General features: G+C 36.4%; 1 protein-coding gene across 1 annotated transcript; it reads left to right on the plus strand.

The window, feature by feature from the left end:
* The first annotated feature begins 1,057 nt into the window (after positions 1-1,057).
* On the plus strand, positions 1,058-22,607 carry LOC117995857 (inositol polyphosphate-4-phosphatase type I A). Its single transcript, XM_034983869.2, has 19 exons — positions 1,058-1,412; positions 3,392-3,550; positions 4,031-4,222; positions 4,650-4,801; positions 5,975-6,136; positions 7,033-7,388; positions 8,628-8,818; positions 9,241-9,397; positions 10,233-10,426; positions 11,203-11,318; positions 12,013-12,456; positions 13,690-13,855; positions 15,227-15,411; positions 16,786-16,997; positions 18,173-18,269; positions 18,390-18,576; positions 19,629-19,751; positions 20,094-20,229; positions 22,330-22,607. Exons 1-19 carry the CDS (start codon positions 1,295-1,297, stop codon positions 22,460-22,462), a joined length of 3,480 nt encoding a protein of 1,159 aa, XP_034839760.1. The 5' UTR covers positions 1,058-1,294; the 3' UTR covers positions 22,463-22,607.
* Positions 22,608-27,256: the final 4,649 nt, after the last annotated feature.

Raw genomic sequence — 27,256 nt, forward strand, 5'->3', positions numbered from 1 at the left:
CACGAGAGTTGCAATAATACAAATATGGAATGTATGGATTATTAACACTCCTCACTGACACCACATTAGATCTACTCGTGTGACATAAGTATCTAGTTACATTGCAACCATGCGAAGCTGGGGCGGGTCACTAATCAGTACCCTTATTATAAATGCGAAAGTGTGTTTGTTTGTTGGTTTATTGGTTTGTTGGTTTGTCCTTCAATCACGTCGCAACGGTGCAACGGATTGACCTGCAGAGTGACAGGCTACTTTTTATCCCGGAAAATAAAAGAGAATTTGACATGAAATTTAACATGACACATAAAGTTAAAATGGCGCGTGAGGAGTTGAATTTTACGCGTTAGACGTCCATGGTTTTCGTAGAATTTTCGTTATGTCCTAGATACACACAGCGACTTTGTTCGACAGCAACTTGATAGCGATTTGAGAATAGTATCCACACAATAGCGATTGTGTTTGCACGCGTGTTTTGCGGTACACACCTGTGTCTGTTTTGTCTGAGCTCTATTTATAGTAATATCTGACGAACGGCGAAGGTGTTAGCGCTAGCAGCTGTTTGCATATATGACAGCGATAGTTAATAAACGCAAAGAAAAGGGAAAGAAATGACTTTTCAGATTTGGTGCGATTCAATCGCTGTATTGTGAGCAACATCGCGATCGCCGCTATTTCCATATCCGCACACATCGCCAGCGAGTCGTTGTCAACCAAAGTTTCAACCGTGCCTTTTTTTATCGTTGTTATTAGGAATATACAAGCAGCTGCTAGCGCTTTTACTCTTTCTTCGCTTTTCGTCGGACATTACTATTAAATAGATCTCAGTCAAAACAAACAGACAGGTGTGTACATTTCTATCGCGAAATACTCTACCGACTAATATATTATCACTATTGTGGTTGCTAGTGTGATAGGCTTAGTTCGCTGTCAAGTCGCTGTCGATCAAACTCGCTGCGTGTATCTAGGCCATTAGAGAATAATCTTTGGTTGGATATTGGATATGTTGTTGTCAATGTCGTATAGTAATCTGTGGTCAATGTCTGTGGTTGTCATGGTTATGATGGTCGATTATGTATTTTGTACAGAAAAACAAGTGCAAATAAATCTTAATTGAGTCGTGAGTGCTATTAATATTGGATTTAAGTTTAGTTTATTTGTCTAGATTATTGAACGGAATGATTTAGTCAAGTTGGCTTTGGAAACAATATAAAATGACATGAATTTATGTTTACCGAGACCTTTAGGATTAGGTGTGGTTTGTTGATATCAAACAAATGTAAATAATTTGTTAAAAATGCGATTTAACAAGCAAGAGCTAGCTGCCTTAGCGTCACATACTTCCCAGAACTTCGATCGTGAAGGAGTAATGTTGATTAAAGAAAAGCAAGATGGGTTTTTTAGACGTTCTGAAGGTACCTACTTTAATTATCTTTTTTCCTACTTGTATCTATAAGCTATCTACATTTTGTAGAACTGATAGGTATGTCTTTTTAAAGTGTAAAGAGATAACTTTATAAAAAATGTATGAATAAGTTACTGCATAAATGTAGTAACTTATTCATAATTCAAAATTTAATTATTTCATGTAGAAGTTATTAGAACAACCTAGTGTCTCTTATGCTACGACTGTGACTTTACTACTAGTTCGGAATGAAGTTCTACTGAGAAGAGCTGGTAAGAAACTCAGCAGTTGCTCTTTTCAAATCATAAAAGTTAAAATATGTAACAATACTCTATCTTGTGGGTAACTTAAAGCTCAGCTGATTGCTTCCACGCAACGTTGTTATTATAATAATAAGCAAATCATGATTGACCCATCGCCGGCTCATTACAGAGTACGGGTTTCTTCTCAGAATGAGAAGGGTTTGGCCATAGTCTACCACGCGGGCCATATGGGGAATGGTAGACTTCAGACACCTTTGAGAACATTATGGAGTACTCTCAGGCATGCAGGTTTCCTCACGATATTTTTCTATCCACCATTAAAGCAAGTGATATTTAAGTATTAAGCACTTAAATATCACTTGCTTTAACGCACATAACTTCGAAAAGTTAGAGGTGTGTGCCCAGGATCAAACCCCTAACCTCTGATTAGAAGGTGGACATCCTAACCACTAGGCTATCACATGTAATATGGAAATACTCAGCCCCAAAGTATTTCTATATCTTACACAAACAATGTGGCTAATTCCATTGTACACAATCTCTAAACTAAACTAAAATGTCACGCCTAAATCTATTGCTATCCCTTTCATAATGTTGCTTGCGGCAAAAGGATGGCACTAGATTTAGACATGTTAATTTAGTTTAGTTTAGAGATTGTGTACAAGAGAATCGGCCCCAATGGCGCCGATTCTTTTGTCTTTCTCTAAACTACATTTAGAGTATCTGCAGGTGTAATTTGATTGAATGGCTCTCTTTTGCAAAATATAGTCTAGATATCAGCAGCTCTGCCCCATAATAAGATTGCCTACAACATAACACTATGAAAGTAAGCAGAATAGACAAGTCTAGCCATTGAACATTAGTAATTTGTCTAATTTTCCCGACAGCAAAAGCTGCTGGGCTGATTTTACCTGCTAATTAATCCTAATCTTAATAATATTATAATCTAGCTGCCCCGGCGAGCTTCGTACTGCCTAACAGTCGACAATTTTTTTTAAATTTTTCTCTTCATAAGTTCTCTTTAATCCTCGTACTTCAAGAAATAATATAAAAAAAGAATTAGCGAAATCGGCTCAGCTGTTCTCGAGATTTGCGATCAGCAACACATTTAGCGATTCATTTTTATATATAGAAGATGTGAAAGTGTGGATGTTTTGATAATTGTTACTCAATCACGCAAAAACTACTGGACAGATTTGGCTGAAATTTAGAATGGAGATAGATTATACCCTGGATTAACACATAGGCTACTTTTTATCCCGGAAAATCAAAGAGTTCCCGCGAGATTTTTTAGAATGTAAATCCACGCAGACGAATGCGTGGATGTCAGTCACTTTTAAAATATAACTTTCATTTTTATTTTACTTGGATACAAGTTCTTCGATAATACAAGTTCAGTTGGGATACTGATTTCTGTAAATGGTATTCAACTATTTATTTATTTATTTTTATTTTTCATGTACCAAGATTGTAGTTACAAAGTAATAATAAATTTAGTTACATTGGAAATGCTTATCTCTAAACAGAGATTTCTTCCAGCTTCCCATTCAAGGTTGTGAGTAAGGCGTATCAAGAAGTGGAATAGGTCTACGGTACTAGAATCTAATAAACTACATAAATATCTTATAATAAATACCCAAATCAACTTATAAACAATAATAATACTTATAATAAATAATTATATACATAGTACAACTATGGTAAGTTTCTAGATTTTTTGTTTTAGGTGACTACTCTACACACTGGTTTCGTCTTAGAGGCAATCTCCTCTTTTATTTAAAAGGCCCAGGACCTTGGCAAGAGCCTGTGGGATGTATAGTATTAGGTCAACATCAAGTAAAAGAGCAGCCGCTTGATGAAAGTGGAAATTGGCCATTCCATCTAAGTATGTATTTTTTTTGTTATGCATTCGTCTTTTGTTTTTTGTATAAGAAGTATTTTAAATAATGAGTGATATGTGATAAATGTGCTAATTATCTAAATAGATACTGACTGACTGACTGATCTATCAATGCACACCTCAAACTACTGGACGGATCAAGCTGAAATTTAGCATGCACATAGCTATTATAACATAGACATCTGCTAAGATAGGATTTTTTGAAATTCAACCCCTAAAGGGGTAAAATAGGGGGTTCAAATTGGTGCAGTCCATGCAGACGAAGTCGCGGGCGTAAGCTAGTAATAATATAATTTTATTTGCTAATCAGTTGTTAATATGTTTATCTCATACTGCATCATCACTTACCACCAGGTGTGAGATTGCAGTCAAGAGCTATCTTGTATCTGAATAAAAAAAATCTAAGCTACATGAAGTTATGGACTGATCGGTTATCTTATCATATCTTTTTATTTTTTGGTTTAGTCTGGGAAAATGGAGTATGTTACAAATTGGCCACATTTCATGAAGCTGAACGCACTTTATGGCTTAAAACAATAGAAACAGCTCCATATACAGTTATCACTTCACAAATAGTTGCACTTAAAGAAAAACTTAATAAAATAAGAGCAACCACTGACATAACAACATACAGACTGCAAAAAGGGATTGTACTTGGTAAGTTGTATTGTTAAGGTTTACATATTTTTTTATATGTATTATGCTTACTTAGCTATTATTGAATATCTCCTACTAGCAGTAAGAGTAAATAAATTGATAGGTAGCACAAGTTTTATGCTACAAACAACTAATGTTTAACATTCATACTAAAATTATAAATGCGAAAGTGTGTCTGTCTGTCTGTCTGTCTGTCTGCTAGCCTTTCACGGCCCACCCGTTCAACCATATTTGATGAAATTTGGTACAGCGATAGCTTGCATCCCGAAGAAGGATATAGGTTACTTTTTATCCCGAAAAATCAAAGAGAACCCACGGGATTTTTATAAACCTAAATCCACGCGGATGAAGTCGCGGGCATCATCTAGTATTTAATATGTCAAAATAGTACAGGGATCAATTGTACAAAAATCACACATTTTTTCAGATATGAATGAGATACCCCTTTGTGAGTTGGCCCTTTTCTGTGATAATCTTTTGTGTGATACACATGGTCGGCCACCATCTCCTGTCATTTTTATATATGTTAAATATTCAAAGGGTCTCTGCATCAAGTATGGAACAACAGAGATAGTTGAAGTAAGTATGGAAATTGTCACTCATCCATACTTAAATACGAAAGTGTATCGATCTGTCTGTTTACTTTCACGGCCCACCCGTTCAACCGATTTTGACAAATTTGGTACAGAAATAGCTTGCTATCACTGAAGGAGTTGTGGTCACTATCTACTTGGTAATTTATACCGATATCTATTCATCCTTTTTTTTTTTTTATAAGCATATTAGCCATGTTAAATGACTAATATTCCCCTTTCCTCTCCAACTAAGCGTCAGGCTTGTGCTAGGAGTAGGTGCGACAATAGTGCAACGGGCGGGGTTTGAACCGTCGACCTTTCGGTTTTCAGTCCACTCCTTTACCGGTTGAGCTATTGAGGCTTATTGATCCTGGAACATCTAAGTTCCTACGGCATTTTTAAAAGCCGTAACCTACGCGGACGAAGTCTCGGGCATCATCTAATTTAAATAATATAATGTAGCTGAAATATTAGCACATCTCATTAAAGTGAAAATTACTTGCACTCTGTCGGAATAACTATTTACTGAATAACTCAATAAACCACTGTCTTTAATTAATGAAAGTGAGTTTCTAGATACTTTATTAGCTATTTGGCCTTGAATAGTAGGTACTTAGAGCATAATAGATTTTCTAAGCGATGCAATGTTGTACATATATTATAAGATTAAGGCTAGACGCTTATTGACTGTTATCGCCTGAGTGATCGCTTCATTTCAGCAACTGACCGTCTGATTTATACCCAGCTCAGTCTTTCATTGAGATGCCGGGAGCAGCTTGGCAGCCTACACAGGATTTTTTGAGCATTTAATAGCTGTTATTGCATTGCGTGGTGCATTCATATACTTAAGAATTTAAATACCACTTGCTTTAACGGCGAAGGAAAACATCGTACGGACGGCGCCATGCCTTAGCGTTCTCCATAATGTTCTCAAAGGTTGTGAAGACCAATCCGCACTAAGCGTGGTGGACCCTTCCCATTCTGAAAGGAGACCCGTGCTTGGTAGTGAACCGGTGATGGGTTGATCATGGATGATAATAATTGATAACTCATATACTCCAATATTGATTTGATCGCAGTGTGCTTCGACGCTATTATTAGGTAGCTGCTGGAAAGACCCTTGAGCGATAGTAGCCACAGCCCAGCCACAAACAATAAAACTATTGAACATTTACAGACATGCAGCAATCCTTGTTTTTCAAAAACTATTATGTTTCGTGCTAGCGACGGTCTGACGCGAGAGACGATAGTTAGAATAGTTGTATATGATGTCAAGGAGCGTGTTTCTGAAACTGCAGTGCCAATGGGATCTACTACTTTGCAACTTAGCACGATTCAGGTAAAAACTAGATAGATTTATTTGTAAAGATTTAGAATTAGAACAGTAAATTATTTTTCTCCCACTTGCTCGGAAATTGCTTCATTATTAAAAAAAACAAAACGTCAATCGGCTCTTTTCTGTACGCACGCCAGCAATTTCCAACACAATAAATTGCTGGTCAGTTTCATACGGGTAACATAAGGTAATTTAAATGCATATTTTTTCAGACTGACATAAATTAGATGTTTTTAGGTACTTGATTTATTTCAAAAGCTTGAAAGTAAAACAAGATTGCGCGCTGTATATAAACTTCAATGTAAGTTTTTCTTGAATTCATGACGTTTATTATTTCCTCGCAAATGAGAGAAAAGTACTATACAAATCTATGTCGGAATAGCAATTAACGACCTCGTTTAGTTTAAAAGATCTCGACTGGCTTCTCGTCCTTTTAAACATCACTAAGGAAGTCGTCGGCTCCTCCCTGTCCTTCCAATATTACTCGGTAGACACTTTCTTTATTTCCGGCCTGGACAGTAACATATTACTAATCAAGTCGTATTTTTGAAAAATATTCTGATTATAGCTTGCTGTTTCATTATGATGTACCCAGCGAGATACTCAAACATGATAGCAAGAGTCCCATTATCTTATTATGATTGTTTGAGATGTTTGTTCTATCAGTTCAGTTTCATTATTAACTCGTCACATGATACACGCAAAGCCGTAATAAATACATAAATTATCGTTGTATAGCATGTAGGTATTTATTCATTAGATATTTACTATTGATTCACGGCTTTCTAAACTGTGAATCGTAGAGCCACGATAGTTAACTTTAGATACCTTGAACTTGTACGTCTTCTAATGCGAGAATATTATAGGTACTTAATACAATATTTATATTTTATATACAGGAAGCCCAAAGATTGCGTGTAGCGCTTATGACGCGCGATAACAAGACCGTGGGATTCGTAACAATCAATGGTTGGAGCTTGGAACCATCCTATATTGGGACCAGCCCTTGCCATACAAATGAAAAAAATTGCATTGACATCCCACAAAAGATTCTTTGCCATCGACGATCGCAATCTTTGCCTCCGAGACTCGGATTAAAGTTGAAGTTTCCGTCTTATGGAAATCTCCTAAAACAAAACTTTGTTAATAGTCATCAAGTCACATATAGATTTCATTCGGGACTGGGTGGAGATATAACGGTGCACGAAATAATGGCCGAACCGAAATTGTGCTATCAAATTCCAATTCAACTTTTGTAAGTATACCTTTACTCGCTATACTCGAAATAACAATATGTTAGACTAATCTATCTACTATAAGCATTATAGTACGTTTTTTGCTGAGTGTGTTCAACATTACCGGCTGCTCGATTGTGGTAGAATGACAGCTACAATGTCACGATCGCAATCACCTCTGATTGGTTAACTCAGTCGCTCACTATTGACTACAATGCATTGTTGCAACAAGAATAGCACAAATTCAGGCAATCACAACAATTGAGATTGTAATAATCATTGAAGCAGGTTTTACGAAATCAACCTACAGGTTCACGAGAGAGATGTTAAACATGTCGTACCATTGTCTCGATCATTACGTAACTTCGTAGTAGTTTATAATAGTTTTAGCATAAACTGGTAGATAAGGCTTAAGGCAATAAGCACCTCATTTGTGCAAATTGCTTAATGTTATCTGTACGACGAAGAATTAACAAAAAACATATACAACTGTCTGTCTGTCCGTCTGTTGGTCTGTCGGTCTGTCAAGAAACCTACAGGGTACTTCCCGGTGACCTAGAGTCATGAAATTTTGCAGGTAGGTAGATCTTATAGCTGACATTCGGGGAAAAATCTGAAAACCGTGAATTTGTGGTTACATCACACAAAAAAATTAAATTGTGGTCATGAACTAATAATTAGTATTTTCAACTTTCGAATTAAGATAACTATATATCACGTGGCGTATCATATAAAAGGTCTTCACATACATTCTGTACAATCGTAAACAGATTTTTATTTATTTTTATGCATCATAGTTTTTGAATTATCGTGCAAACTGTCAAAAAAATACGACTGTAGTACGGAACCCTCGTTGCGCGAGCCTGACTCGCACTTGGCCGGTTTTTCTTAGGGTTCCGTAGCCGAATGGCAAAAAACGGAACCCTTATAGATTCGTCAACTTCAGCAACTTTACTTTCTTCCTAGCTAGCATACTTTCTGGGATTCTAACTTGCCAAACGTGATTACACTTTCCTACATCCTATCGAGAACGTCCTATTTCAGGTAGGTGTAATAAACCCTTTAAAAACAAAAAATCACGCTGTATTTTATAACGATATAAAAACAAAACAATAACTTCTCAGTCACGCTCATAAGCTTGGCCGCGTATGAGAGAGATGGAGAGACTTTTTATGATACTTGTACTTCTTCATACAGTACACAAACGCAATGTGTGAATGTGTTGTACGTATAACACGGGCTGTATTTTTATATTTAAGGGAAATATACATTCAACGAGAGAAGGAGCTACTAGAAGAGTTGTTGGCAGTGGGTGATATTTGTGGGCACTGGCGAGTTAAGCGGTTAGACTTAGCGTCCACACATATGGCTTTATTGCAACATTATTGCCATTCAAAAAAGTGTTTGCAACAAGCGGAAAATGCCTATTTCAAGGCAAGCAGTAAAAAAGGTATGCACTATGTTGTAAGGAACCATGGATACAAATAGAAAGATTTTTTATTTGAATAAACTTTTACTAATGCTTTAGAATCGTCAAAAGTCACTATTTAGTATAGTAGTATACTTTATTATCACTAGTTCCAAATGCCATTCCTACCGAGAAGAACCAGCAAGAAACTCGGCGGTCGCTCTTGTAAATAATAAATAAGTTAATAATAATAAATAATTAATGAATAAAATTTAAAAATCCATCGTTTTGCCTATCGTAGTAGGTATTACAGTATTAAACATATTTATTATAATAATATATTAAATACAATAAGGTTAGTAGTTTTTAGACGTGAGTTAAAACATCCTGGCGAACTAGGGGTTTTTTGCCGTGGGGAGGACTTTTTACTCCTAGTTTAAAAGGTAAATGTTTTTGGTTATCAGATGACTCAAGTTTGGAATTCGCTCCTGTCAACTTGCATTTACAAAGGATGTGGGTATACAATGACACGCTTAATAAGACTGGGTTTCATGACGTCATCACTGCGGGTGCGTTCGCTGCGCACACGCACAAGTCGGAACGAACAGGAGGCCTTATTAGGTATGTTTGCACTTAATAACATACCAGCCAAAAATAATAGGCCGCTCTATGCCGGAATTACATTTGGTCATTTGTTGGGATGCTAGACAACTCAGATCGCTGTCTTAAAGTAGACTGCACATAATCATAGATAATTAGAGACGTCCGCGACTTCGTCCGCGTCGACTTAGGTTTCCAAAAATCCTGTGGGCACTCTTTGATTTTTTGTGGTAAACGCAGCCTATGTATGTCTTCGGGATGTAAGCTATCTCTGTACCAAATTTTATACATAGGCGCACTTTTCACATAATTCAGAAGCAGCCAAAACCGCGGCTCGTGCGCGAACGGACTCCCTTGAAAAAGGACCCCGTATGGGTTCGAAACTAGTCGGGCTAACGTCGACTAAACACGTGAGTACAGCCGGGACAGATATTATTTAGAATGGAAATCACTCATGGTAGTTTAAATGCTAAAATTCAGAATGAGTATAGAAGCGGCGATAGCCTAGTGGTTAAAATGTCCGCCTTCCTTTCGGGAGGGGGTTCGATCCTGGGCACGCACCACTAACTTTTAGGAGTTATGTGCATTTAAAAAAAACCATTAAATCACTTAAACGGTGAAGGAAAACATCGTGAGGAAACCTGCATGCCTGAGAGTTCTCCATGTTTTCAGAGGTGTGTGAAGTTCGCCAATCCGCATTGGGCCAGCGTGGCAGACTATGCCCTAAACCCTTCTCAGTCTGAGAGGAGACCCTGCTCAGTAGTAGGCCGGTAATGGGTTGATCATGATGATGATAGAACCTACTGAGTATAGAAATATTGTGGTATGATGTGTAATTAAAAGTTTTCATTTACAGACTAGTTCAGCAAGTAAAGGATATAACAAATACGAAAGCTGCTTTAAATTTTGCAGCTGCCAATAAGATACAGGCGGAATACGACAACGTCATAGCTCTGAGGAGGTTACGTGATGAAATCTTAACAGATATGGAGAGGATCATAGTACTCCTACAAGCGAATCAACACACAGAAGTCATTAGTATCACTGGAGGTATACATACAATTCTGTTATTAGGGTTCCGTACGTCCGAATGAAAAACGGAACCCTTAAGATCACTCGTATCTTTCTGTTTGTCCGTCTGTCATAGCCAACTTGCTCCGTATCTACTGGACCGATTAAGTTGAAATTTGGTACACATATTTTATGTGTAACGTAAATTAATAAATTTGGATAATTAATAAATTTTCCACCCCTTGAATAACCCCATCTTGTAATCTAGTGGGAACACCGCCGATGGGAGTTAATTCCACAGATTCGAATGAACATGAGCGCTCCCCCTCACGCAAAGCTTAGGCGGAACTGAAAATCGAGTTTTTCTTCGAGGATGCTTTTTATGAAAGTTGTAGGACTTTCTAAGCTAATTGATCCGATGATTGTGTCATATATCAGTACCCGTAGTACGAGATTTTATGTCTCACCAACGTTGATAGTATTCGAGTGTCGAAAAACGTCCGCATTATAGTAAACTGGATCTTAACCGCCTTGTTTTAAAGCTCAAGTTTGTCTACACATCTACAGCCAGCGCTCTAAGCGGAAACATTAATCAGTGGCATTGAATTTTTGACTTAAATTCAAGGCTCATTAGGTCCATTTTACTTTGACTGTATTGTGTTTCGACTCTCGAATTCTAGCAACGTTTGGTGAGACGTAAAATCTTATACTAAGCGTACAGTATACATAAACGATAAGATTTGGCTATAAGATAATGTAGAAATTGCTGGCGTAAAGAAATAAAAAATAAAATATGGTTACATATTTGTTTTTAGTAATCAAGACAAAGGCGAAAAGTATGTTTGCTTTATGGGAACCTGCCGTTGTAGAGGAATCTCTAGCGATCATTGGATGGCCCAAACATAACTGCAACGATGATCCTGAAAATCAAGTAAGAATATTTTTAAATAGGTATCTATCTGGCTTTGCTCTGGTAGAACGTCTACATATTCTTTACTCCTGAATATCTTTAGATAGTTTAGGGGTATAAGTTTAGGAGTCTGCCATATAGAATATAACCTACAGGCAACATTTCAGGTGTGCCTTTGAATAAGTTTTAAGTTTTTGAAGAAAATTACATTGTCCGATACAGAGTACAATTAATGTGTCCGATTCCAATTTAGTAGAGATAAAATTATAAGGCGTAAAGATTTGAACAGATTTGATACAGGCATATTTGTGAAGATACTTGCCCAACCAGCATCTGAAGATGCTAAAAATCTGTTAAAATCCAGAAGTCTTATTTTTTGAAGATTCATCATCATCATGATCCGTTGCACCATTGCGATGTGGTTGAAGGATAAACCAAACCAACAAACCAAAACACAAACACACTTTCGCATTTATAATATGGGTTATGATAGTTAAATTTTTAAAATGAATGAAGAAAAATATAAACATCTTAAGATTCTAGACCTAGCATTGAAGTTGTAAGCTGATAATATGTTAGTCAGTCAGTTTCTACTTTTTATCAGTTTCCTCTCACTTTTCGTTGGCCCGCGAATTCGTCTGTGAATTTGGGTTTTTACTAAGGAAGCCTTTCACAGCGATAAAGAATAATATTGCCCCTTGCTATTTTGTTCCAGACGTTATCAGCTATAATGCGTTTGACTGACCAATTGAGTTTGTTCGACGCTAATTCCGACTGCGAGAACTTTGACGCCTCGTCCAGTTCAAGCTCAAAAGAAACATCTCCCATAGTCGATGTCGCAACATTCCCTTCGAGTTCGTTCAGCCCTATTTCCAGCAACGGCCACCAGGGCAGAGAGCCTTTTAAGAACATGTACGAAACAGAACTGAGATTCTACAACGATTATTTCAAGAGCGAAGAACGGAGTCGGTTGAATCATTCTTTCCGTTCCATTCGGTCGCCGTCAAAGCCGAAGCTAAACGATGCTCAAAGTTTGTCGTTCGATTCGAATAGGCCGAGACATGGAAGCTTGAGACATGATTTTAAAAGTACAGCATCCTTGGAACAAGTTTCATACAGATGTTTGATGGAAAGCTTGAGTGGGATTGATAAGAAAAAGGTGCAATTTTTCCTTTATCACATACTAGCTGCCCTGGCGAACTTCGTTCCGCCTAACAGTCGATTCAAATTTTTTAAATTTTTCTCTCCGTAAGAACCATCCTCTTACATCAAGGAATATTATAAAAAAGAATTAGCGAAATCGGTTCAGCTGTTCTCGAGATTTGCGATGACCAATACATTTAGTGATTCATTTTTATATTATAGATTACATACAATGCGTAAAAAATAAGTTTTCACATGCTATTTTGTGTCAATATTATGTCAAAAGTACGATTTTAATCCTTATTTTAAAGGTGAACCGGTGAACCGTACTTTTGACATGACAGTTAGCATATAATATATCTTGCGAGTAATGCCAGCATCCTCATAAAAATAGAAACGATTTTTTTTATTAAAATAATTTACTGCTAGGTGCTTTTGAATGTTCAAATGAATGTAGCAGGTACTCGTTCGAATTGCAATTTGTACCTATTGTGTGCGATTAATTCTAATTCACTTATAATAATACTAGATGATGCCCGCGACTTCGTCCGCGTGAATTTAGGTTTACAGAAATCCCGTGGGAATTCTTTGATTTTCCGGGATAAAAAGTAGCCTATGTCCTTCCCCGGTATGCAAGCTGTCGCTGTACCAATTTACGTCAACTTCGGTTGAACGGATGGGCCGTGAAAGGCTAGCAGACAGACAGACAGACAGATGGACAGACCGACAGATAGACAGACATAATTCACACTTTCGCATTTATAAAATAAGTATGGATTAATCTTATTATGTTCATTAAATTGGAGTTTTAGTTGACGTATTGCGTTATACTTTTGTAAAAAACCATCTTATCATGAATTTACTCTCTATCATCGTCAATGAACCATTCAGTGATATGAATTTTTCGCTAAAGTGAATTTTTTGTACTGAACAAAACATAATTCGTGTTTATATCCAGTAATTAAGAAATTGGAGTAAGCCCCTTTTGAAGATTGTAATGCGCTGAGTTTAGTCTAAAATTTAAATCATACTTTGGTTAAATTATAGTATGAATGAATCGCTTTCTCGCCCAAATTGGTAATGCACGGCTCATTTACAATTTTCTTATCGCGCAGTAAACTGTTAATATGTGGTACAAGTAAAAAATTAAACTTTGGAACGTCTTAATCTATTGAAAAATAGAATATTATAGGACTCTTGTTCAAATCTTTAAAACTATACCTTACTTAATGAGCATTTCTTTTTACAGAGTGCAGCGTTAAGAAAAGAGTCATCTTCGTTGCCAAGTATAGGTCAAATAGACTCTGTAACCAGGGAACATAATTTAGCGTTCCTGAAGAGCATAGGAACAGATGTTGACACGGCTTTGGTGCTAGCAATCGAAGGTTTTATGAAATTTGTGACGTATAATAAAGGTATTTTATGGATCTTTAGTAATTTAATAGGGGCCTATACTTGATTTGACTGTTATAAAATAATATCATCGAGGCAATGACGCTGTATCTAGCCACGTCAAAGCCTACCACTAGACCGTAAATCAACTAAAAAATTATAAACAGCATCAAGGTAAGGGTATATAGTTGGACCAAAGTGTTTCTCCGCTAGAGCAGACTGGAGCCAATTTAGAAATTAAACAGATTCAGCCGAAAATCGAATGCGGCACCACCGATTTATAAGACTACTGCGCGAAAATTTTCAGATCATTCTCCTGAATATTGCGCGCTAAACAAGTAGTCCAATTTGAAGTTGCAAAATGGCGGTTCTCACGCAGGTCATAAGCTAAATCCATACTTCCATACTAATATTATAAATACGAAAGTGTGTCTGTCTATCTGTCTGTCTGCTAGCTTTTCACGGCCCAACAGTTTAACCGATTGTGATGAAATTTACACAGATAGCTTGCATACAGGGGAAGGACATAGGCTACTTTTTATCCTATGGGGACGGGGTTCCAACGGGATTTTAAAAAAACCTAAATCTACGCGGACGAAGTCATCTAGTATTAAATTAGATTTATTTTTGTACTATGCACGGTCATAGGGCTTGTGTCCAGATTGGACTTCTTGTTTTGCGCGTACTATACCGACCAATTTGCACGCGGCAGGCCGTAAGCCATAGACATAAAAGCGTTAATCCATTGACTCAATGGATTAACTAATACACAACAAGTACACTCGACTTGCGATTGCCGACATATTATTCAGCAACTTGATTTTCACCATTTTGGCGCTGATAGCAGTAGTGAGTATCATGTGAGCGTAACTCGGAACTAAATGTTAGTGATGAGACTTTTGTAACAATGCGAACACGTAGACTTAGACACAAAGTGTCAATTTTAATTCCCGGTACGTCAAGTAAGGTGAGTGGTACACCTCTTCCAAGGTACTTGTTTTTATATTTTCAGTATGTTAATCGTTTTACTATGATGTGCTAAAGGTGTAAGAAAGGAGATGAACAAAAATTGTATGGACGCGTGCCCCAGAATGTACAGAGATGATATATGTGCCATTTAATAGTAAAAATCTTCTTTTTTGAGAAAAAAAAGTCGCATGTTGTTTTGCAGTCGTGGCATTAAGTTCGTGATAGGCATAAAAAGACTTCCATCCAGGGCCGTAAAGTAAAAATAGGGAACACCTTGGACAAAATCGATTTAAATTCTTATTTTTTTCAATTATTTTCAACGACTGCTTTTAAATGTAAAAATTCACTGTATTTTATTTCTGAATTTATTATAATACCTTTATATTTGTTCAGCCTGGTACAAATGTTGTCCATCTCGTTTTCAGATCTAACAGACGACAATCTTGAGGATTTAAAAAAAATTTCGGAGGGTTTCAAAGTTTCGGCCGAGGTTCTGGTGCGCTGGTTGCGAGTTTCGCACGCAGCTTTACGGTTGAGATGCGAGTCTACGTCATGGGCCTGGGAAAATGCCACACTACAGACTAGACGATACATGTGCTTCTCGCAAGCGGTAAATATAAACTATTTGGTTGTATGCTTAGGCCAATATCTTACTAAGACACCATGGCGGCGCCACCGGTCGTATCACCGTGGTTTCTTCAGCTACTATACGAGAACGTCAGAACAGACACCAGGCTGAAAACTACCAATCAATCAATAGTGTACACGTGCGAATGACATCGTTACGAACGAACAGTGTGCAGGAGGAGCGTCCCTGTTAGCACAACTGGTGGCCGAGTGAATGCGTCCAATAGCTGTCTACATAATATTAGTGGTTGCGCCACCACCAAAATGGTTGCGCAACCCAGCGGACACCAGGTGAGGTCCATAGGCTGAATACATTTAATTGGTATTGCGACTGGTTGCGCCGTCATTGGTATCCTTGTGAGATAGTGCCTTAGAGTATACAGGGTGTAAAAGACATGCTAACGAAAATTTTCAGAATAGGTTGCACTTTAATGCCTATACCGAAATCACAAATACAAGTGGTATTTGTGATCTCGAAAGTGATGGGTTTCCGATGTATATGTTGTTTGTATTGTAAAAAAAAACAAAACAGTCTAAATCATGAAATTGTCCCTTACACCACAAATTTTCAATTACCATAATAAACAGCTGTGAATTCGATGAATATGTTTATGTACTTATGAGTATTAAGATAAAGCTGTGATAGTCTAGTGGTTAGGACGTCCGCCTTCTAATCGGAGGTCGGGAGTTCGATCCCGCGCACGCACCTCTAACTTTTCGGAGTTATGTGCGTTTTAAATAATTAAATATCACTTGCTTCAATGGTGAAGGAAAACATCGTGAGGAAACCTGCATGCCTGAGAGTTCTCCATAATGTTCTCAAAGGTGGGTGAAGTTTATCAATTCGCACATGGCCAGCGTGATAGACTATGGCCAAAACCCTTCTCACTCTGATAGGAGACCCGTGCTCTGTAATGAGCCGGCGATGGGTTGATCATGATGATGATGAATAAATAAAATTAACAATTAAAAAATTATATTTTATATAAAGTTCAAATTTAGTGTCCTAAAATATCCATGAAAATATCAAATGTAATTGATGAAAATTCAAAATACTGTAAGCATATATGTGACGCGTGGCATTGCCATACGTTTCGTTATTCGTTGCGTTTCAAAACAAAATCAAATAACTGTTAAATTAAAGTAAAAATATCCAACTAAGAATTGATTGAGAAATCAGCTCTTCAGATCGCTCACTATAATTTGTCCCCTGCAGTTATGTTGGCACTATTGCTTTGTTTGCTCTATTCCTTAGAACTTAGGGTTTATTATTGTGTCATTTGCAATGGTGCCAACATGATGTCAGGCGACAAGTTATAATGAACAGGCTGTAGTAAGTAAATTAAATTTATTTTAGTTGGCAACACTGACATCGGGTTTGCTGTGTTGGTTCTGCTCGGCACCGTCCGATATTGTAGTCAAAGTTTTGACATCAGAGCTTGGTCCTTTATGCGGCTTCGAAGGCCTGTTGAGCCTGTATTCGATCGAGAAAGCCATGTGGGGCGATATGGTGGTCGCCATCGAGGATTTGCAGACCGTTGTCTTTACTTTGACCAAAGTTGGACATAGGTAACTTACTTTATTTTGCTTTCTCTTTGTAACTAAGACCTTTTCTGTAGTCGAATTTTTAATTAAACAAAGCAAATGGAAGGACCCTGTTTTGCCAGTTTTTTTTTCGAAAAATATAATATAAATAGTACTGACTCAGTAAGATGAGTATCTATAGAAAGGATAAAATAAATATTCATATTAACTGACTCGTTAGGCTAGTAGTAACTGAGTTTGAAATTATAGGCCATGGGATATCCGTGTATAAGGCTTAGTTAGTTATTCCAATATATTCGTGTTGACGAGGCTGAGTAAATTAGTCTAATATATCCGTGTGGACGGGGCTGAGTAAATTAGTCTGATATATCCGTGTGGACGGGGCTGAGTAAATTAGTCTGATATATCCGTGTGGACGGGGCTGAGTAAATTAGTCTGATATATCCGTGTGGACGGGGCTGAGTAAATTAGTCTGATATATCCGTGTGGACGGGGCTGAGTAAATTAGTCTGATATATCTGTGTGGACGGGGCTGAGTAAATTAGTCTGATATATCCGTGTGGACGGGGCTGAGTAAATTAGTCTGATATATCCGTGTGGACGGGGCTGAGTAAATTAGTCTGATATATCCGTGTGGACGGGGCTGAGTAAATTAGTCTGATATATCCGTGTGGACGGGGCTGAGTAAATTAGTCTGATATATCCGTGTGGACGGGGCTGAGTAAATTAGTCTGATATATCCGTGTGGACGGGGCTGAGTAAATTAGTCTGATATATCCGTGTGGACGGGGCTGAGTAAGTTAGTCTAAACTCTAATATATCTGTGTAGACGGGGCTGACTATGTTAGTTGTGTAGTGGGACGTAGTTATTCTAATATATCCGTGTTGACGGGGCTGAGTAATTTAGTCTAATATATCTGTGTACACGGGGCCCAGTAAGATAGTCTAATATATCTGTGTAGACGGGGCTGAATAAGTTAGTCTAATATATCTGTGTAGACGGGGCTGAGTATGTTACTCTAATATATCCGTGTTGACGGCCCTGAGTAAGTTAGTATTATATATTTGTGAAGACGGGGCTGAGTAAGTTAGTCTAATATATCTGTGTAGACGGGGCTGAGTAAGTAAGTCTAATATACCTCTTTAGCGCCTCCAATTACATGTTTTGTCAATTAAAACTTATGTATGTTTTTTCGTAGTAACATGGCGATACCACAAGTGAGCGGGACCAGAGATGCTCTCACAGTACATATTCCTGTGTCCGATTCACTTTATGGCAAATTTGTTAATAAAGAGGTAAACATTACTATTTTTAATCTTATTATTTTCTGCTGAAAAAAGCCGGCAAAAAATTCATTCGAGTGCAGCCGGGCGCAGCACCATGTTTTAAATATGAGTTCACATATTTGTTTTCAGCATTTGAGTTTCACTATAACGCCAGTATTTTTCAACGTGGGTATCAATGAAAAAGCGACACTTGCCGAAGCCTTGGGCGAGACCACGCCACAATTTCAGTCGAATAACGACAATTTGGACAGACTGTACAAGTATTACTACAAATATAATAAAGTGTTTCCGGCTGACCACTTGGCACCAAACCGAGGTTAGAAAAATGTGTTCAAATATTTTATTTTATTTTGTTTATTTGATTGAATTTAAATCTAGGTAAAACAGAAGGCCAAAAGAGATAACTTAAAATTATAATTAAAACTATTTTAACAGAATAGATTTAGAATAAATGTAGGTATATACAATAATTAAATATTATTTACTAGGTGATGCCCGCGACTTCGTCCGCGTGGATTTAGGTTTTTTGATTTTTTTTTTAACTTTTCAACTTTCCGGGATAAAAAGCCTAGCCTATGTCCTTCCCCGGGATATAAGCTAACTCTGTACCAAATTTCATCGAAATCGGTTGAACGGTTGGGCCGTGAAAAGCTAGCAGACAGACAGACAGACAGACAGACAGACAGACACACTTTTGCATTTATAATATTAGTATGGATTTCAATGAAGGTCGGGATTACACCTCTCAGTTTTATTCACGTAAACAGCTTAGGTAATAAATTAACAACAAATTTACTAAGGTAAATGTACTTATAAGTGTTGATATTAGTAAATTTGTCTCAAGTTAGTCATGTAAGCTACTTACCGGAGTAAAATTCAAAGGTGTATCCGCGGCCTAAAATAACCGAGATACGAACATACATTGTGTAATATTAAGCCGAACTAGAACTTAATTTCATTTCTCTGTTTTTTTCCTAATATTATTACTAGATGGTTCCTGCGACTTCTTCCGCGTGAATTTAGGTTTTAAATTCCGTAAGAACTTTGATTAAAAATATAGTGAAAAGTAGTCTATGTCCAGGGCCAGATTGCAATATCGCTGTACCTTTCACTAAAATTGTTGTAACGGATGGGTCGTGAAAAAAAAGCAGACAGGCAGACACAGTATCGTTTTTATAATATCAGAATGGATATATTTTTCAGTGTCTCTAAAAATTAAAATAGTAAAAAAGGAATATCAAGCGACTTTTTGTCGCTACTAGTCATACAATACAAGTTTAGATACACTTTATGTACCTATTACTATGAGTAGATCTTCATTTTTATAGTAAAAAAATCCAAAAATAAAGATATTGTGATAAATTTTAGTATCATCCAGAACGAGACCGTTGGAAGAAGTAATGGAAAATCTACGAATTGCCGTACACAAGAAAGTGCCTAAAAATATTGAAGTATTGCACCTCGCTGCCTTAGCCACGAGACTTATGAATGGTTAGTATCAAACTTTTCAACGAATGCATTAAAAATATAGTTGAAAAAATACGCTTTAAATGTTTATCTATATATATAAGAGGAAAAGGTGACAGACTGACTGACTGACTGACTGATCTGTCAACGCACAGCTCAAACTACTGGACGGATCGCGCTGAAATTCGGCATGCAGATATCTATTATGATGTAGGCGTCCGCTAAGAAAGGATTTTTCAAAATTCAACCCCTAAAGGGGTAAAATAGGTGTTAATCTTAATCTGGAACGAGCTGCAGGTCAAATCACCGCTCTATGGGCGTTAGAGCAGACAGAATTTAATAATTTTTATTTCATCTATGTTCCAGGTATAAGGTTCACGTCATGTAAAAGTGCCAAAGATAGAACTGGAATGTCCGTGACTTTGGAGCAGTGTTCAATACTCGCTTCGGAATACCATTTAGCTGAACATGAGATGAAAAAGGCTCTTAATATCATGAGAAGGTGTGTATAACTCGCAAACCGCCGTGATCGTTCCATAGAAAGCGACCGGCCTTCTTCTTTCTTTCTTCACTCTGGGTTGGTTTCCGCACTTATACGTTTCTGTTTGTTGAGCGACCGGCCTTATCGCAATCGCCGATTCTGATTTATTAAGTGATTAATTTGAAATCATTGATATAATATGTTGTGATAAAATCACAGACGTAGGATTGACCTAGGCAAATCTCAAGAGTGCCCAGAGCGCTTAATTCAAAACCAAAACTTCAGCTTCTGCGTAACCAGTTTTCAGGCAAAATCTAGATGTGGCGAAATTACTAGTCCCATTTTAGATTGGCCAGTATACTCGTTAGGCATAATCCGAAGTATTGGCTTTGCACTAAAACCCTGTAAAAATAAAGAGTTATACGTCCCGCAAATTGCTAATGCGCGTGGCCGCCACTAGTGACGTCAGCACTAGACTGAAGTTTCGAGCTGATGGTATATTTTTACTTAAATATACGTCAAAGACGTCATTTTGATGTTAATGAGACATAGTTCCAGCGCAATAGCAATTTGCGGGACTTATACTAAAAATATAAAAGTCAACAAAGTCTATAGATGTCGACTGTTCAATGCTCTATAGATGTCAGTAATTGACATGTACGCAATGACATTCTAATAAGCATGGACACATTGTGGCATACAACGCAAGAGCCCAAACATGGCACACGTTTCTAAATTCACCCTATTTAGCTTCAACTGCTCCATTTATACATTCCCGCTAACATTCAAGTCCTGTAAACTAACCTCAGTGATTAAGCCGCAATGTAAATCGATTAAGCACTCGAAGCTGAATAAGGTGATTTTAGAAGCAAACTTGAACAAAAATGGAATGGAGTAGTGTAGCACTATTAATTTTTGTTATTTCTTTGAGAGATTTTTCGTTTTTGTAAATATGAAACTATTATACTATATCTATACTATATAACTATTATACTATATCTGCTCGTGCTGATTCACTGACTGACTGACTGACTGACTGACTGACTCATTTGATCACCTCTTCTGTAAAATTTTGTATGTTTTTTTTTACCGATTGTTTCGTATAGAGGACAAAAAATGATTCGGAGTAAAAATATGGATAGAGCTGATGATTGAGGATTTCGGTGAGGAGCACGGCCAGGGTATTGAAGATAGGTGGGGGGTGCTCGAACAAATGTCACTCAGAACTTCATACAATTGACAGGGAGCTGAAAAATAAAACCAAATAAAGATAAACAATATTACATATAGTAATATGTTTTTCTTAACTGGGAAAACTTGCAAGTTTTTTATTCACTACAAGCTAGCCCTAGATTGCAATCACACCTGGTGGAAAGTGATGATACAGTCTACGATAGTAGCGGGCTAACTTGTAGGGGTGGGGTAAAATCCACACCCGTTACAGATGTTTCTATATGGCATCGTACCGGAACGTTAAATCGCTTGGCGGTAGAGTGGTAAGTAGCCACGGCCAAAGGCCTCCCACCAGCCGACCTAAACCAATTTAGAAAATCTCAACCGGCCCAGCCGGGAATCGAACCCGGGACCCTCGTCATACAAATCCACCGCGCTACCACTGCGCACCGGAGGTCATCAAAAGATAATAAAATAAATGTGATACAATAATGGCCAATAGATTTTACATTGAACAAAAAAAAGCTACTCCACAGTTTTGTTTTTCCGACATTCGTGACGCGCCCTTCCATCTGTCTCTTTCCGATGTGCGTGAGAGAAAGGAATGGGAACATTGTAAATAATTTTAGATATTTCTAGTGTTTTCAATGGTTTTACTAAGTATTTTACACTTTTTCGCATGTTATCTTACGTAAATAAAATTAACTTACCGGTGGTAAGTCACACCATCTCTTTTCTGCGTCGTTAACGTATTATTTCGGCACTTTTTGATCGCGCATTTAGGCATCTTGACAGCTTTGCAGTCAACATGCGACTAATGAAGAAAGTGTGCTTACACCGAGTATAAGCACACTTACTTGGTCCCTTGTTATGCGCGCCAGTGCGATGTCCTTGCTTATTAGAATGTCATTGCATGTACGATAATAATATATTTATATTTGGTTGCAGTGAGGGTTGTCGCCGCGAGAACACATTCAAAAATATAGGTGTAAGAAAATATGCTTTTACGAAAAAACAGGTGATGGCACTTCCCGAAGAGTATAGACCTCCGGCTGGTACTTACGGTTCCACGCAAACATAAATAATATACGTACCTACTTCGTAACTACAGATGGTAAAGTACCAAAATATATATGAATGTACTTAAATTAAATTATTTTTATCACTTTTGACATCAATCCCACTAGTGTTCTGAATTTCACAATCATGACAAAGTGGCTGATTCTGCTCTACACAATCTCTAAACCTAATCTCTTCTAAATATATAAAAGGAAAAGGTGACGGACTGACTGACTGATCTATCAATGATTGGGGTGAAATTTCGCATGCAGATAGCTATTATGACGTAGGCATCCGCTAAGAAAGGATTTTTGAAAATTCAACCCCTAAGGGAGTGAAATAGGGGTTTGAAATTTGTGTAGTCCACGCGGACGAAGTCGCGAGCATAAGCTAGTTTCTTATAAAATGTTTAATGCAGGACCTTGATTTATATCACCCATATCATAGTTGATATGCACGAAATGAATTTCGTAAGTTAATTTTGACACATCTTACAATAACTGTTAAGTTTGAACTAAGATGTTATGAATATAATATTATGGGCTTAAATGAAAATAACATAATTCAGTAATTTTTTTTTTAAAGAATATTAGCCATGTTAAATAACTAATATTCCCCTTTCCTCTCCAACTAAGCTTCAGGCTTGTGCTAGGAGTAGGTACGACAATGGTGCAACGGGCGGGGTTTGAACCGTCGACCTTTCGGTTTTCAGTCCACTCCTTTACCGGTTGAGCTATTGAGGCTCTAATTGCATTAATAATATATAATTTTGGGCATAATTTTTGTATACATGCTATACATATATATGCATACTTACATAGTTTGATCAACAATATATAAGGTCCAAACGCACCTATGCTGCGCTGCGCCACTCGATGCGGCATGCCAAATATAGTTTATCTCTATGTAGCAAGGCGTTGCTGGCATCACATCGCGTCGCACAGCGCAGTGTAAGTGCGTTTGGACTAAATCATGGGTTTCGAAATCAACTATATTCACAATATTTGAATGTGATGGTTTTGGATGATATTTTAGTCAGCCGCAAACTATACGCCTATTGCAGAGCCATTTTAATAGGTGACTTTTGACAGTTGTCAAGAATGTAATGTAAGAAAGTTATTGGCAGACATAATTTTATAGTACAGTTCATTTCTTAAAAAAATATGCTATTTTAATAAATACATTGATTAATAAGCGTCTAAAATAATAGTATAGTTACATTTTCGTATAAAAATACAAATGTTAATAAAATATTTTAGGTGTACTTTGTTAAATACGTGGCAGTGTTCATTATGAATTTAGGTAGTCAGTGGCCCCGATTCTCAAGTCTCTCTCTAAACTAAATTTAGAGTATCTGCATCCTTTTCTTTTTACTAATGCTAAAAAAAGAACGGAACATGACTTTCACATTAAAAGACTCTAAATTTTAGTGCACAATACAAATTTAAACAGTAGGTTCGCGTGTGCGTGCTAAAATCACGGGTTTTACCATCTAAAAATTAAATTTAGAAATGTCAAACTGCTTCTGTCCTTTTCATATTACAATAGTAAGAAGAGGGTGCGAATACTCTAAAATTAGGTTGTGCTTAGAATCGGTGCCAGTACTTATGTAAAATGTCAAAAGTGATCTATTCTATTGGCTGTTCTGTAGTGCATACCATTTCGTGTAGAGCTGTGGCAACTCCAGTGCCACTTTCCTTTCAATTTAGTTTAATTAGTTGTATAGTAAACTACCAGACTCGCCTCGGCTTTAAGTCATAAAAACCATTTTATCCTCGACTTAAATATCTGTCCTCGCCTTCAGCTCGGGTAGATAGACGTCTGGGATAAAATGGCTTGTTTTATGCCCTTGTTATACAATCTACTATTATTTACGTACACTGCTGTGGTAATCGAGAAGGCAGTGAGTCGGATTTTTCGATTTATTTTAATTACATATTATTAAACGGAATGTTCGTCAAACGATCTCTCTTCCTATCTGAGTTTCTTGCTTCTATGCAACATGAAAACAATGAAATGGAAAAAGTTTTTTCACAAATAAAAATATTAAAACAAGACTTCAGACGCTGTTTTCTCGAAACTGTCTTTTCTGACTTACTCTATCTCGATCACCACGACAGTACAGTCATTGGATTTAAAATTTATACAAACTTCACCTAAAATTATAAGATATTACTTACTTTAGAGTATAATTCCGTACTATTTAGAATGATTGTACTTATAACTGGTAGACCAAGACTTTACTATACTTAATATAATATAATATAATGTAGAATAAAACGACTATTAATAATTAAGTGTTTTCGACGTGATAAATTACTTACTATGAATACCCTTACTTTATAAATTATTGTGGAAAATATTTTATTATAGATCAATATCTTCCAATATAGATGCCAAGGATTTAGCATGTACTTACTGCACATATTTACAATTAATCAAAATAAATAATAGTAGAATATTTTGATAGGCAGGTACATTAATTAATGAAAAAGGGCGTGAGGTTTGAAGAGGTTCGTTTCGAGAAATAATTATGATTATAAGTTCCAAAAGTCATTTATTTAAATATTTAAAAAGGAAACTTGAAATGATAAATTTATTTTTCCTTGCAATTTTATTTATATGTTTTTTCTGTAAAACAAGTCGCTTTGCTAGAGGGTATTCAAAAATTATAAACTGAGGGTAGAACAGAAAAGTACTGATATGAAAGTAAGACGGATAGAGATTTAATAAAAAAAATGAATAAATCCAATTTTTATTCAAGTGTAAATAATAAAGTGCCAACACACAGACTCTTAAAACGCAGTTCTGAATTTTATCTAAAACATGTCCCCCATAGAACAAAATAGTGTTATTGATAAATGATAAGTATTATACTGCTATGGAAGCGAAAATTTAAAACTGCAGAGAAATATACTTAATATGTGGTAGAAAATATTACGATATTAATATAAAGTAACAATATAACCATTGTGTGGGAGCACTATTTCATTTCTACTTAGTTTTGTTTATTGATTTGCGTATACAGTATAACATAGGCTTTATTTGTTAAGTGAGTTATTAATTTATGAGGAAAAACGAATGTTTATTTGTTATAATGTTACAATGGTTAAGTGTTAAAGTTAAAAAAAGAGCTGCGATTATTTTGTACCTTTTTGAAAGATCATATTATCTATATAATTCCCGTTCTTCCAGAGCACCTGTGCCAAACCATGTTTATATGTATAACATATTTATTATTTATTTATACAATTACTGATTGTTTTCACGTTAAATAAACTTTTGTTATAAAATATATGTACATACAATATCATAAAATTATTGTTTTTTGTTTGTACATCGAATTACGAATTAATTACTTAAGACAATTAGTATAATAAATAAGTATAATAATAGTATATTGGAACCCTCGTAGCTTTAGTTTTAAGTTTGCGTAATTATCACCACTATATCTTAGAAATCCAACATCTGACCATCAAAAAGCGTTATTAATTACCTATTTTGAATAAATCATTTGACTTTGACTTTGACTTTGAATAGTTTGGCATCAATTTAATGGCACTTTTTTATACTCACTTTATACTACTATCCTATATTGTCACCTCTAGTGCTCACATACCTAATATTTAACAGATGTCGTTTCAGAAACCGACAGCTCACTCACTCTAGATCACTCTAGATCACTCTGACCGTACTGACAAATGGGTGGCATTGCATTAAATATACACAACGGAACTTGATAAATACGAATTCATCCCTTACACTTACATTTAAGGATAGCTTTGTATAAGTTTAAACTATATTTATGTTATACTTTGCATATTTTATTATGGCTGTAAGATTTTTTCTCTTCTAAACTGTGATCTATGAATATATAATGCATAAATTTTAATTTTTTGAGTCGACTGTCATGTCAAAAGTACGATTTTAGTCCTTATTATAAAGGTGAATCGTACTTTACACATGCCAGTTTGACCCATAGAGCTAAAATGGCGCATGAGTTCTCATTTTTTACGGACTATACGTAGCTTTTGTTTAGCTTAATAGAAATGCAAACTGCTGTCAAAATTGTATGCAGTTGTCAAACCTGACATTTACCCGACCATATTATAAATGAAGCGCCGATCAACGGCAAAGCGTGTGTCACGTTAGTTGTTAGCTAAAAGTTACACTATGTTCTCTCACGCTACGTGCTGGGTGAACCAGATCTTTTCACAAATTCTGCTCACGAAAATGGGTGTTCCTCAAGTTATTTTGCACGCTTATTCCAAAACTGTCACTTTGCTTTTTGTAGTTTTCTCCAAATATACGAATCCACAGCCATTTTTCGTAAGAAGATAGGAAGGAACGTAGGAACATTTTAAGGAAGTTTTCAATGTTTATTTATCATGTTTAGAATGAATAATTTAAGTTACCTATGTATATAGGTAGTATAAAGTACATACCTACTTATTGTATTATCTCTCTATATATAAAAATTAATCGCTGAATGTGTTGCTGATCGCAAATCTCGAGAACTTTCGCTAATTCTTTTTTTATAATATTCCTTGAAGTACCAGGATGGTTCTTACGGAGAGAAAAATTTAAAAAATTGTAAGTACCTACCTATTAAAAATAAATAAAAAATTAAAGGATCGTCTTTTCGGCGGTACGAAGTTCGCCGGGTCAGTTAGTTATTTTATTTATAGTTTTTTTCTTATCTTCAAAAAAATTAAATTTTTGAACATTAATCGGCCATAAAACTAAGTGCTATATTTTTATTATTTTTGAATTGTACCTTTACTACTGCTATGTGGATTCTCGTAGTCTTCACAGG

The sequence above is a fragment of the Maniola hyperantus genome, chromosome Z (genome assembly GCF_902806685.2).
Source record: "Maniola hyperantus chromosome Z, iAphHyp1.2, whole genome shotgun sequence".
NCBI lineage: Eukaryota > Metazoa > Arthropoda > Insecta > Lepidoptera > Nymphalidae > Maniola > Maniola hyperantus.

What these genes read in the sequence shown, in the direction of transcription:
- LOC117995857 (XM_034983869.2), top strand. Translation starts at nt 1,295, where the DNA reads ATGCGATTTAACAAGCAAGAGCTAGCTGCCTTAGCGTCACATACTTCC. An exon ending in TGCAACTTAGCACGATTCAG is followed by an intron (nt 6,137 to 7,032) that starts GTAAAAACTAGA and finishes TTTTATATACAG; the next exon opens with GAAGCCCAAAGATTGCGTGT. An exon ending in CAAGGCAAGCAGTAAAAAAG is followed by an intron (nt 8,819 to 9,240) that starts GTATGCACTATG and finishes TTTGGTTATCAG; the next exon opens with ATGACTCAAGTTTGGAATTC.